We start from the raw sequence: 14,291 nt of genomic DNA, 5'->3' as shown, positions 1-14,291 counted from the left end.
GCTCCCCATCCCTGTCATTGTATGCAGGTCTCCCCGGCCCCATCCTTGTACGCATGGCTCCCTGTCTTTGTATGCATGGCTTCCCGACCCTGTCTTTGTATGCATGGGTCCTATAAAAAAAACATCCTACTTACCTTCCCTGCGCGCCCTCGCTGCATCTTGCTCTGGTGCCAACAGCTCTTCCAGCCGAGTGATCACATGTCCCTGCTCATTAAGGCAATGAATATTCACTCCATGCCTATGGGAGTGGAGAGGGGTGAATATTCATTACTTTATTGAGTGGATACCCATGCTAGCCTAGCTGCTGCTGGAAGATGGCGGCTGTGGCTGCAACTGGGCACACTATAAGAGAAATGAATATTCACTGCCAGTGCAGTGAATATTCATTTCTCTTTAGCAGTGGGCACAGGCTAAAGAAGGAGATGAAGAAAAAGGTAGATAAAAGTTAAAAACGGGACTGCTGGCTACTTTCTAGGAATAACCTGAGCGCTTCCCTCCCTTCCCTTTTTCTTTTGTGTCTTTCTTATTAATGTTCACACTTGACTGATAAAAAAATGTTTGAATGTTTGTTCCCCTGGATTTGTTCAAGTAAATATAAGCAGCTTCATTCTAATGTGTTGTGTAAAATTCATTATGGACACTAGCCGCCCAGTACGACTTTCTGCAGTCATTACACAACCTCTAAGAGTTGGCATAGATGTTTAAGTGTTCTTCAATTAATAATATTTTGCTCATAAATGACATTTATTGATGTTGTTAGTCAATATTCAATTAGCAGAATCAACTATTGTTACTGGACTTCAAAGTATTTTGCTCCCCTAACAGTTCATTATGCTGAATTTTACAATTCATAGAATGCACAATATTATAGTTCTATAAATACCATGCTCATTAGAGAAAATATAGAAGATTGGAGCAATCGCTCGTTCTCCAAAATCGTCAGCTCGCGTAACAAGTGCTTCTTTTATTATCTTATATCCAGAAAGTATCACCATTTTCTTCGGTCCAAAGTGCAAAGTATATATTTCACCATACTTCTCAGAAAGCTGCAAAATATAAATTTTTTAGTTATATAAAACATTCATTTGAATAGTACTTCTGTAGAGACAAAAATTGTATACCACAATGTCACTCAAACAGAACTAATAAAGATAAGCTTCCAACAAGCCACAGTTGCTGTTGAGACCATAAAGCTGGGGAAATATGCAAAAAGTTTGAAATGATCACAGTCACGGCATCATAGAATCATAGGTCATCGTGTCCAGCCCACAACTCAATGTAGGATTCACTAAACCATCTTATGTGTCTAGATAAAAACTGGAATGACAATAAGAACAACAGAGTCTTATCCAGATTACAAAAAGAGAAAATTGGATTTGCTCAACTAGGGGAGATGTGAAAGTCACAACCCCTTTGTTAGTTTTAAGCAATGACGGTTGCGGCAGATCTAACAAACAGATAATAGACAAACTTGGAGATGAAAGTGGGTGTATAACTACGCTGCAGAGAATCCAATATACAAAAGGAGACAAGATGCTGTTTTTATTTGTCAATGCGTTTTGAAGTTATCCTACCTCTTCATCTGGGCAAACCACAATGATAAACTATGTGGTATGGATGTGATTTTATAGTGGATAATTACTTCACGTCTTCTAGACTCTATGCTTGTCTTAATCCATCACAGAAGTGTGTTTGCCTTTTTTGCTGCTGTTTTACACTGTTGACTGATGTGTATACTCATAGATCACAGACTGCACAAGTCCTTTTCACAGATGCTGTTGCTTAGTTCTAGTCCTCCCATTCTGTAGATGTAATTTTCATTTTACTTGCCTAGATGTTGAATCTATTAGTTGCTGCCCATTGTTCAAGCTTATTTAGGTCATTCTGAATCGTATCTCTGTCTTCTTTAGTGCTAGCTATGCCTCCTAGCTTTGCATCATCTGCAAATTTGATTAGTTTACCTTCAGTTCCCTTATCTAGATAATTTATAAAAAATGTTGAATAACACTGGGGCCAGGACAGAGAGACTTGTGGTACCCCACTTGAAACACTCTTCTAATTGGATGTGAATCTCACTAAATTGTTCAATAATAAACTGTTCAATAATGTAGAGAGTCAGTGGCAGCAGATCCATGGGTCAGCAAATGACCATCAGACATCAGGCTGTAAAAGGAGTTAGTGGACAATTTTGCGCTGCCGACAGAATTGAGACATATATCTCAGTATGGTAAAATAAGGTGGTGGTTTATTGTAACACGCGTTTCGAAGTACATAGTTACTTCTTCATCAGGAAATTCACATGTATCAATTGAAATTGTCCACTAACTCCTTTTACAGTCTGAGTATCCTGGGATGTAATTCATCTGGACCAGGAGATTTGAATTAATTTAAATTAGCTGTGTTCCCTTATCATCTCTCTGTTTATACAAACTTTATACAAATTCTTTTATTTCATCCATAGCACAATGAAGATCAGATACATTTGCTTTCTTAGAGAACACAAATACAAAATAAGAAGTTAAAAGTTGGGCCTTCTCCGCAACATTTTTGATCACTTCAACCTTTTCATTCCGCAAAAGTACTATAGCATCTTTGACTTTTCTTTTACTTTTGACATACCCTCAAAATTGCTTTTGGTCACCCTTGCAAGCCTCAATTCATTACTGGCTGTGGCTCATCTTATGCTTGCCCTGTATTCCCTGCAGACAGCATTATGTTCTTCTTTAGATATTACCCACTTTTTCCATTGTATATACATTTATTTTTTCCTTTTCGGCATGTGTTTGACTTTTGTGTTCATCCATCCTGGTCTCTATAAATGCTTCCAATTCTCCCTTCTTTTTGGGATTGTTACGGATTGTGCAGTGAAAATTTCACTTAGCAAAATCTCCCATCCTTATTGAAAATTTCTGACCTTTAGAACATCCAGCCATTGGACCTTTCCTATCCTCTTTCTGAGTTTATTAAAATCGGCCTTTCTGAAGTTCAACCTTAAAGTCTAAGTCCTTGAAGCCGCAGGTCTTCCTCCTCTTGTAATTCAAAATTCGAGAATAGCATGATAGCTACCTCTTAAATTCCAAGCGACCTTTACTTCCTCAACCATTTCCTCCCTGTTGAAAAGAATTAGGTCCACGATGTCATATACCCTTGTTTTCTCTTCTACCTTTTGAAAGATAAATTTGTCAGTGAGTGAAGATAAAAATTTTCTGAACCTATTGCTTTTCCTGAGATTCCAACAAATATCTGGACAGTTAAAATTTCAGACAATCAGTATGTCATTTTTTTTTAGAACAAAGACATCTGATGTAAAAAGAGTTCATCTATTCTTCAGTCTGTCCAGGTGGCCTATAGTAAAAACCTACAATAGTGTCCTTTCTGTTCTTCTCTCCTAGTATTCTTTCCCAGTTTCCACAGAGCTACCATTCTCTGAAGTTTGAATCTCTGTAGAGAAATATACTTTCCTAATACACAATGAATCACCTCCTCCCCCTTTTTAAGCCTCTTTCTTATAAATAAGTTGTAGTCTTCAAGGTTTGTGTTCCAATCATGAGCATCATCCCACCAAGTTTCAGTGATGCCTATTACATTGTATCTCTCTTCCTGTGTTAGCAGCTCCAATTCTGCTTGTTTGTTTTCCATGCTCTGTGCATTTGAATAGACACATTTTAGTTTGCAGTCGTTTTTACTTGCTCCTCTATTTTCATTCAGAATTTGTTGTCTTTGTTCTTTATTTCCACTTTTAATAGCAGGTTTCTCATTAGAAATCATTAGCTGCATAGTTTTTCCTATCCCATATTGCCTTAGTTTAAAGCTCTATTGAATAGTGTAGCAAGGCATGTACCAAATAAATATTTTCCAGTTTTCGCAACCCATCTCTAGCAAGGATTCCTTCATCCAGGTAATTCACTCCATATGGTCAAGAAACCCAAAATGTTGCTGACAGCACCATCAACGTAGCCAGTTGTTCCCCTGTAGAATCCTGTTCAATCTCCTTGCTCCATGTCCGTTCACTGGGAGGATGGATGTTGCCTTAACACTAAAGTTAGAGATCAAGAGGCCTAAAGACTTGATCGGAACAGCAAAAAATGTAAGCCTGACAGTAGATCGTTAGAAATAGCTAGTGTTTGAAGGATCAAAGCTAACTGGAGTGATTCCCTGACCTAAGGATGGAACCTGGACTTAGAAGTTCAATGGTGACCTTAGGAAATTGAATGCATAGGTCTGCCTGCTTTGAAACGGCTGCTGAGACAGTAAGAGAGGAGCCATAGCTTGGACGCTAAGCGGTAATACAGTCATATGTAAAAGTTTGGGCACCCCTATTAATGTTAACCTTTTTTCTTTATAACAATTTTGGTTTTTGTAACAGGTATTTCAGTTTCATATATCTAATAACTGATGGACTCCGTTATATTTCTGGATTCAAATGAGGTTTATTGTACTAACAGAAAATGTGCAATCTGCATTTAAACAAAATTTGACCGGTGCAAAAGTATGGGCACCCTTATCATTTTCTTGATTTGAACACTCCTAACTACTTTTTACTGACTTTCTGAAGCACTAAATTGGTTTTGTAACCTCATTGAGCTTTGAACTTCATAGCCAGGTGTATCAAATCATGAGAAAAGGTATTTAAAGTGGCCACTTGCAAGTAGTTCTCCTATTTGATTCTCCTATGAAGAGTGGCATCATGGGCTCCTCAAAACAACTCTCAAATGATCTGAAAACAAAGATTATTCAGCATAGCTTTTCAGGGGAAGGATACAAAAAGTTGTCTCAGAGATTTAACCTGTCAGTTTCCACTGTGAGGAATATAGTAAGGAAATGGAAGAACACAGGTTCAGTTCTTGTTAAGCCCAGAAGTGGCAGGCCAAGAAAAATATCAGAAAGGCAGAGAAGAAGAATGGTGAGAACAGTCAAGGACAATCCACAGACCACCTCCAAAGACCTGCAGCACCATCTTGCTGCAGATGGTATCACTGTGCATCGGTCAACAATACAGCGCACTTTGCACAAGGAGAAGCTGTATGGGAGAGTGATGCGAAAGAAGCCGTTTCTGCAAGCACGCCACAAACAGAGTCGCCTGAGGTATGCAAAAGCACATTTGGACAAGCCAGTTACATTTTGGAAGAAGATCCTGTGGACTGATGAAACAAAGATTGAGTTGTTTGGTCATACAAAAAGGCGTTATGCATGCGCTGTATTGTTGACCGATGCACAGTGACACCATCTGCAGCAAGATGATGCTGCAGGTCTTTGGAGGTGGTCTGTGGATTGTCCTTGACTGTTCTCACCATTCTTCTTCTCTGCCTTTCTGATATTTTTCTTGGCCTGCCACTTCTGGGCTTAACAAGAACTGTACCTGTGTTCTTCCATTTCCTTACTATGTTCCTCACAGTGGAAACTGACTGGTTAAATCTCTGAGACAACTTTTTGTATCCTTCCCCTGAAAAGCTATGTTGAATAATCTTTGTTTTCAGATCATTTGAGAGTTGTTTTGAGGAGCCCATGATGCCACTCTTCATAGGAGAATCAAATAGGAGAACTACTTGCAAGTGGCCACCTTAACCCCTTCCTGACATCCGACGTACTATCCCGTCCACGGTACCCGGGCCCGTATGACCGTGGATGGGATAGTACGTCTACCGTGATTAGCGGCGCCCACGTGGTGAGCGCTGCTGATCGCGGCCGGGTGTCAGCTGATTATCACAGCTGACACCCGGCACAATGTGTCAGGGGCGGTCACGGACCGCCCCCGACACGTTAATCCCTTGCACACCGCGATCAAACATGATCGCGGTGTACCGGGGGTTAAAGGGAAGCATCGGCAGGGAGGGGGCTCCCTCCGTGCTTCCCTGAGCCCCCCACGGCAGCGCAATGTGCAGCGCTGCTGCGGGGGGCTCCTTTCCTCCAGGCCCCCGAATCCAAGATGGCGACGGGGGCCTTCGGGGGCCTGAGGAAGCTGGCTTCCTCAGTGCCTGCAAAGCGCAGGCATGAGGAAGCCTTTTGCAGTGCCTGTGTTAGATCGCTGATCTGTCACAGTGATCTGTGATGTGACAGATCAGCGATCTGTCACAGGACAGTGATGTCCCACCTGGGACTATTTAATAAAGTAAAAAAAAAAAAAAAAAAGTGTTAAAATAATTTAAAAAAAAAAAAATCGCCAAATAAATTAGAAAAAAAATAAAAAATATTCCCCCAATAAATCCATTTTTTGGAAATTAAAAAAAAAAAACAATAAAAGTACACATATTAGGTATCGCCACGTCCGTAGCGACCCGCCCTATAAAACTGTCCCATTAGTTAACCCCTTTAGCGAACCCCTTAAAAAATAAAAATAAAAAACGAAGCAAGAAATAATGATTTATTATCATACCGCCAAACAAAAAGTGTAATAACGCGCGATCAAAAAGACGCATATAAATATCCATGGTACCGCTGAAAACGTCATCTTGTCCCGCAAAAAACGAGCCGCCACACAGCATCATCAGCGAAAAAATAAAAAAGTTATAGCTCGCAGAATAAAGCGATGCAAAAATAATTATTTTTTATATAAAATAGTTTTCATTGCATAAAACCGACAAAAACATAAAAAAACGACCTAAGTGAGGTATCGCTGTAACCGTACTGACCCGAAGAATAAAACAGCTTTATCAATTTTACCACACGCGGAACGGTGTAAACGCACCCCCCCCAAAAGAAATTCATGAAACGCTGGTTTTTGTTCATTCTGCGTCCCAAAAATAGGAATAAAAAGCGATCAAAAAATGTCACGTGCCCGAAAATGGTACCAATAAAAACGTCAACTCGTCCCGCAAAAAATAAGACCTCACATGACTCAGTGGGTCAAAATACGGAAAAATTATAGCTCTCAAAATGTGGTGATGCAAAAACTATTTTACAATAAAAAGCGTCTTTTAGCGTATGACAGCTGCCAAATATAAAAACCGCCATAAATAGTAAATCAAACCCCCCCGTTATCACCCCCTTAGGTAGGGAAAAATAATAAAATTAAAAAAAAGTATTTATCTCCATTTTCCCGTTAGGGTAAGGCTGTGTGCACACGCTGCGGATTAGGTGCGGATTCATCCGCGCGGATTTTGTAAAATCCGCAGGTGAAACCGCAGATCAAAAGACCTGCGGTTTTACCTGCGGATTGCTCTGCGGTTTTGTCCTGCGGTTTTTCATCTCCTCAATATAGGAGATGGCAAACCGGAAGGAGAATCCGCAGAAAGAATTGACATGTCAATTCTTTCTGCGGATTGAAAACCGCAGATAATCCGCGCGGAAAATTCCGCACCGTCTGCACTGCGGTTTTGATTCCCATAGGGAATCATGGTACTGTACACCGCAGCAGAAACTGCTGCGGGTCCGCAGCAGCCAAAACCGCTGCGGAACTGCAGCAAAATCCGCAGCGTGTGCACACAGCCTTAGGGTTAGGGCTAGGGTTAGGGCTAGGGTTAGGGCTAGGGTTAGGGCTAGGGGTGTGTTGGGGTTAGGGTTGGAGTTATAATTGGGGGTTTCCACTGTTTGGGCACACCAGGGGCTCTCCAAATGCAACATGGCGTCTGATCTCAATTCCAGCCAATTCTGAGTTGAAAAAGTCAAATGGTGCTCCTTCCCTTCCAAGCTCTGCCATGCGCCCAAACAGTGTTTTAAACCCACATGTAGGGTATCAGCCTACTCAGGACAAATTGCAAAACAATTTTTGGGGTCCAATTTCTCCTGTTACCCTTAGGAAAATAAAAAATTGGGGGCAAAAATATCATTTTTGTGGAAAAAAATGATTTTTTTATTTTCACGTCCGAGTGTTATAAACTTCTGTGAAGCACTTGGGGGTTCAAAGTGCTCACCACACATCTAGATAAGTTCCGTGGGGGGTCTAGTGTCCAAAATGGGGTCACTTGTGGGGAGTTTCAATAGTTTAGGTACATCAGGGGCTCTCCAAACGCACATGACACCCGCAGACCATTCCATCAAAGTCTGCATTCCAAAACGTCACTGCTTCCCTTCCGAGCCCCGACGTGTGTCCATACAGTAGTTTTCTCCCACATATGGGGTGTCAGCGTACTCAGGCCAAATTGGACAACAACTTTTGGGGGTCCAATTTCTCCTGTTACCCTTGGGAAAATGAAAAAATTGGGGACTAATTGATCATGTTTCTGGAAAAAATACGATTTTTTTATTTTCATGCCCTGGCATTATAAACTTCAGTGAAGCCCTTGGGGGTTCAAAGTGCTCACCTCACATCTAGATAAGTTCCTTAGTGGGTCTAGTTTTCAAAATGGGGTCATTTGTGGGGGGTTTCCACTGTTTAGGTACATTAGGGGCTCTCCAAAGGCAACATGACACCCGCAGACCATTCCATCAAAGTCTGCATTCCAAAACGTCACTACTTCCCTTCCGAGCCCCGACGTGTGCCCATACAGTAGTTTTCTCCCACATATGGGGTATCAGCATACTCAGGACAAATTGGACAACAACTTTTCGGGTCCAATTTCTCCTGGTACCCTTGGGAAAATAAAAAAATGGTGACTAAAAGATCATGTTTGTGGAAAAAATACGAATTTTTTATTTTCACGCCCGGGCGTTATAAACTTCTGTGAAGCACTGGGGGGGTCAAAGTGCTCACCACACATCTAGATAAGTTCCTTTGGGGGTCTAGTTTCCAAAATGGTGTCATTTGTGGGGGGTTTCCACTGTTTTGGTACATCAGGAGTTTTCCAAACGCGACATGGTGTCCGATCTCAATTCCAGCCAAAAACGTCAAATGGCGCTGCTTCCCTTCCAAGCTCTGCCATGCGCCCAAATAGTGGTTTACCCCCACATGTGGGGTATCAGCGTACTCAGAACAAAATTGCACAATAACTTTTACGGTCCTGTTACCCTTGGAAAAATAAGAATTGAGGGTGAAAAGATCATTTTTGTGGAAAAAATATGATTTTTTAATTGCATGGCTTTATGTTATAAACTTCTGTGAAGCCCATGGGGGTTCAAAGTTCTCACCACACATCTAGATAAGTTCCTTAGGGGGTCTAGTTTCCAAAATGGTGTCATTTGTGGGGGGTTTCCACTGTTTTGGTACATCAGGGGTTTTCCAAACGCGACATGGTGTCCGATCTCAATTCCAGCCAAAAACGTCAAATGGCGCTGCTTCCCTTCCGAGCTCTGCCATGCGCCCAAATAGTGGTTTACCCCCACATGTGGGGTATCAGCGTACTCAGAACAAATTGCACAATAACTTTTAGGGTCCTGTTACCCTTGGGAAAATAAAAATTGGGGTGAAAAGATCATTTTTGTGGAAAAAATATGATTTTTTAATTGTACCGCTGTACGTTATAAACTTCTGTAAAGCCCTTGTGGGTTCAAAGTTCTCACCACATATCTAGATAAGTTCCTTGGGGGGCTAGTTTCCAAAATGGGGTCACTTGTAGGGGGTTTCCACTGTTTAGGTACATCAGGGACTCTCCAAACGTGACATGTCGTCCAATCTGAATTCCAGCCAATTTTGCATTGAAAAAGTCAAACGGCGCTCCTTCCATTCTGAGCTCTGCCATGCACCGAAACAGTGGTTCCCCCCCACATATCAGCTATCTGCGTACTCAGGACAAATTGCACAATAACTTTTGCAGTCCAATTTCTCCTGTTACCCTTGGTAAAATAAAAAAAATTGAACCTGAAGTATTTTTTTATGAAAAAAAGTTAGATGTTCATTTTTTTTTAAATATTGAAAAAAATTCCTGTGACGCACCTAAAGGGTTAATAAACTTCTTGAATGTGGTTTTGAGCACTTTAAGGGGTGCAGTTTTTAGAATGGTGTCACTTTTGGGTATTTTCTATCATATAGACCCCTCAAAGTGGCTTCAAATGTGATGTGGTCCTAAAAATAAAATGGTGTTGTAAAAATGAGAAATCGCTGGTCAACTTTTAACCCTTATAACTTCCTAACAAAAAAAAATTTTGGTTCCAAAATTGTGCTGATGTAAAGTAAACATGTGCGAAATGTTAGATATCAAGTTTTTTGTGTGCCGTATCTCTGTGATTTAAGGGCATAAAAATTCAAAGTTGGAAAATTGCGAAATTTTCAAAATTTTCGCCAAATTTCCGTTTTTCTCACAAATAAACGCAAGTTATTTGAATGAAATTTTACCACTAACATGAAGTACAATATGTCACGAGAAAACAATGTCAGAATCACTGGGATCCATGGAAGCGTTCCAGAGTTATGACCTCATAAAGGTACAGTGGTCAGAATTGTAAAAATTGGCCCGGTCATGAACGTGCAAACCACCCTTGGGGGTGAAGGGGTTAAATACCTTTTCTCATGATTTGATACACCTGGCTATGAAGTTCAAAGCTCAGTGAGGTTGCAAAACCAATTTAGTGCTTCAGGAAGTCAGTAAAAAGTAGTTAGGAGTGTTCAAATCAAGAAAATGATAAGGGTGCCCATACTTTTGCACCGGTCAAATTTTGTTTAAATGCAGATTGCACATTTTCTGTTAGTACAATAAACCTCATTTGAATCCAGAAATATAACCGAGTCCATCAGTTATTAGACATATGAAACTGAAATACCTGTTGCAAAAACCAAAATTGTTATAAAGAAAAAAGGTTAACATTAATAGGGGTGCCCAAACTTTTACATATGACTGTACAATTAGAGACAGTTTGAGAAACTGTGGCTGGAGGTAAGCAGTGGCCTGAACTGGAAGTCTTACAAGAAACTGTGGTGTCCACCAGTAGACCTGAGAAAACAATATGTGGCTCTAAAGTAGTTGCACCCTGCATAGGTAAGATAGTGCACGGTTTGCTGTAATAGTTGCCTGGAACCCCAGAGTAGTCTAGTCTGCCTGTGAATGTAAGTGTTAAGATGTTAGAGTGAAAAAGAATTAAGCTCTCTGCTTCGATGTCAATGTGCAACAACGAAGCTTAGCGCCTTAATTCCTGTTCTGAGCATTAAATGGTACTATAGTCTAAGACAGCTTGAGGGACTGTGGATGGAGGGGAGTTGTCGCCTAAACTGGGAGTCTCTATGACTTGAGGCAGTGGTGAGAAATTGTGGCCTACACCTGGAGCAGAGGGACAATATGTGTCTCCAGAAGCAGTTGTCCCTTGCATAGGTAGAACAGTGCAAGGCATGCTCTGAGAGATGTTTGGAACTCCTGAGTAGTTGGGCTGTGGTTGTTAGTGGACAGATATTTGAGAGAAAAAAATATTTCCATTTACTCTACGAGGTATGACTAGTCAAAACAATCCTCCCCCAATAAAAGATAACCTTGATTTTTCACAATTAAAAGTATAAAAATATATATTGGCTCAAGTGGTTTGAATATCCACTATAGTTCCAAGTGAACTACAGGACTGGATAGGTCAAGCAATGCACTCTCAACAACCCTACCTGTCCACGGAGGTCGGCACTCTAGATACACCATGCAAAACTGCCTCCCTCGCTCACTGTTGTCTAGCCCTAGGAAGCTCTGTGTTATTATTCCACAACCACCAAACTTTCTGCCTCATTTTCAAAGTGCAACCACCTAGATTAGTGCCTCAATAACACGCAGTTATTACAAGTTGTGACTACATATTGTGTTGTATTCATTCAGCTTGTGCTCTCAGAGACTGTAAGTGCTACACTGGCCGGCCTCATACTGAGTAAGTTGTAAGTTTACCCTGCTGTGTCCATAATTGCACCATCCCGGAAGTCATGTTTAAGGACAAAGACACCCACAACTGCTGGCCAACGTACATATTTATTCATTAATACAGTCCAAACCACACTTTATTGAGTAGATTACAAAACTGTATCTCATGAAACTCAGTTTAGCGGCTCATGATGAATCAGCACATTCATTGAGTATTGAGTTTAGACCAATTTGTTCTGAGTTCAGTTGCGGTCAAAACTGTAATCAGCGATCCTGATAATCAACTATTTAAAGAGTCTCATAACTTTTATGCATTTTTTAATATTTTGTAGACACTGTACGGTGGGAAAAAAAAAAAAAAAAAAAAAAAGGGTTGCCGTGACGTGGCGGGATGGCTTGTACATTATTTTGATCAAAATTATGTTTACTAAACACCCTTATTATTATTATTACCTTTATGCATTACTTGCAGTATATTTTTTACTCTTAGTTCAGGATATTTGTGTTTTTTGCTTTTTGTTTTCTCTGGTTAATGGTCATGTGATAATATGCACTTACATTGTGCATACACATTAACTTACTTTTCTCAGTTCAGATTTGTTTTTTTATTCATTTCATTGTGCATTCAGTGCATATATGGGTGTGACCGCCCTCTTTCTGAGCTGGGAAAGCCATCCAGTCTGGCCTAAGCTGTTACTAGTGGTTCAGCCGCTCGACCCTTATTCACATTCACGCCACTTGGCAAGTGAAAAGGTTTTAAATACTAGAGTAGGGACTGTCCCACAAGGGTTGCCGTGACGTGGCGGGATGGCTTGTACATTATTTTGATCAAAATTATGTTTACTAAACACCCTTATTATTATTATTACCTTTATGCATTACTTGCAGTATATTTTTTACTCTTAGTTCAGGATATTTGTGTTTTTTGCTTTTTGTTTTCACTGTACGGTGGGAGCCTGGATCCTGAGACCCTCACCGATCGCTCAAAACACAGCAGAGAAGTGGGCCATACAAGAGGGAGAAGTGCACAACTCTTGCTCACAAGAGTACCCAAAATGGAGTATGGATATAATAGAAAGCCTATCATTTTCTAATGTATCCGTACTGTGTTCTGTGTGCTCACTAGGGCAGGAGCTTTGCATTCCTGCCTTCAACTCTGCACACTTCTCTGCCAACTTTTCACTGCTTTGAGAAGATCTCAGGACTGTAATCCCCTACCAATCTACAAACATTAAAAGTGCCTGCGAAATATAAAAAAATGCATAAAAATTTAGTTATTCTTTGATATTTTCATATTGGTGGTGCGCCACTGAACATGACAAGTCTCTTCAAGGGGGATCTTGACTTTGAACCATCTATATTTTATTAGATGGTATCTTGACAATTGGTTGATCATAAATTGTCCACCTGCAGACAGCTCCAGTGGTAAGCTATTATTTCAGGGAAATCTGACAGTAAGTATTCATTGTCTCTGCCTCACCACCACAGGGAAATGGTGCCCATTCACATCAATAGTTTGTGTATAATGCAGCCAAGAAAAAGACCTCCAGACCCTTAATGCCCAACATGAATCCAACTGTACCTGTCTCATTCAGAAACCACCCACAATTCCTTTGCCCCCAACTAAATACTGTTGAACCCTTCTTGACTATACAGCAAGTACAGCATCCTACCTGCATCAGAGATTCGTGGGGTCTCTTCAGGTCCACCAGGTGGAGATTTCCAATGACAGGCAGAGGCATAGGTCCAGGGGGCATCTTTGCTGTGCTCTTCTTAATTCCATTTATCCAATAGATGAATAGTGCAATGAAAATTGAAAAGTATAGCAACACATCGGCTCTAGCCAAAAAGTAGGCAATAAACGCCATAGCAAAGTACTGGTAGGAGTCTGTTCTGATTGTGCTGCTGTCCTTATATTTATACACATGGACTTATTTTTCCTACATGTGTTAATCGTTACTAGGGCACAAATAACCTATAAAAAACTGATTGGCTCACTGCCATTTACCTTGGTCAGACAATCTTTGCTTAGATTGCACAATCTTATTTTTACATACATAACATTATGTATTTCATCCAAATTAATTTGCCAAGTGTATTATAATGTGATGTGTACAATGGGATAAAGGAATATGCTTTGCAATTTTTTTATCTTATTTGTTCTGCAGCTGTACCAGTGCCAAGGGGTAGAGTTCACATACTAATGTTTGGGGACACAAACGAATTGATTTGCAGTTATAGCAGGATGAACTTTACATCTATTGTGCTTTTTTGCATTAAATTTTGTGTATTGAAGGTTTTACTAAATTACCAATGTAATCAGCTAAACAGAACTTGGTGGGCAAGAGGCTGAAAAGATTTTCCATTTTATGACAAGTCTGACAATTACATCTATGGAAGCCTAGAAATTACCATCTCCAACATTGGTCTACACAGGAAAAATGGGTCCCCTTCGCAACAATTGTGCCAGGTTTTGCCTTGTAGGACATGACTTAGAGAATTAGCCCAGTATAATTTGAGGTTCCCCCTCATCTACAGTATTAGATGGACAGTTTCTCATTCTATAGGACCAATCAAGTTAATGTATTTTAGGGGTAGCTCAATTTTTTTTTCAATTGAATTTGTGTAAAATTGTATTCCCAGCAGTGGCGC

General features: G+C 40.4%; 1 protein-coding gene across 1 annotated transcript in view; it reads right to left on the bottom strand.

The window, feature by feature from the left end:
* Positions 1-13,709, bottom strand: part of LOC141047804 (cytochrome P450 2K1-like) — a 53,977-nt gene extending 40,268 nt beyond the window's left edge. Inside the window, exons 1-2 of the mRNA XM_073543121.1 lie at positions 13,313-13,709; positions 884-1,046 (exon numbers count right to left, since the gene is read on the bottom strand). Of these exons, the coding sequence (XP_073399222.1) occupies positions 884-1,046; positions 13,313-13,507 (358 nt within the window). The 5' untranslated portion in view covers positions 13,508-13,709. The remainder of the gene's footprint in view (positions 1-883; positions 1,047-13,312) is intronic.
* Between the last annotated feature and the right edge of the window lie 582 nt (positions 13,710-14,291).

Source organism: Dendrobates tinctorius, unplaced genomic scaffold (genome assembly GCF_039654945.1).
Source record: "Dendrobates tinctorius isolate UK_male_01 unplaced genomic scaffold, ASM3965494v1 ptg000129l, whole genome shotgun sequence".
NCBI lineage: Eukaryota > Metazoa > Chordata > Amphibia > Anura > Dendrobatidae > Dendrobates > Dendrobates tinctorius.
The sequence above is the reverse complement of the archived record's forward strand: the minus strand, read 5'-3'. Positions and strand labels throughout refer to the sequence as shown.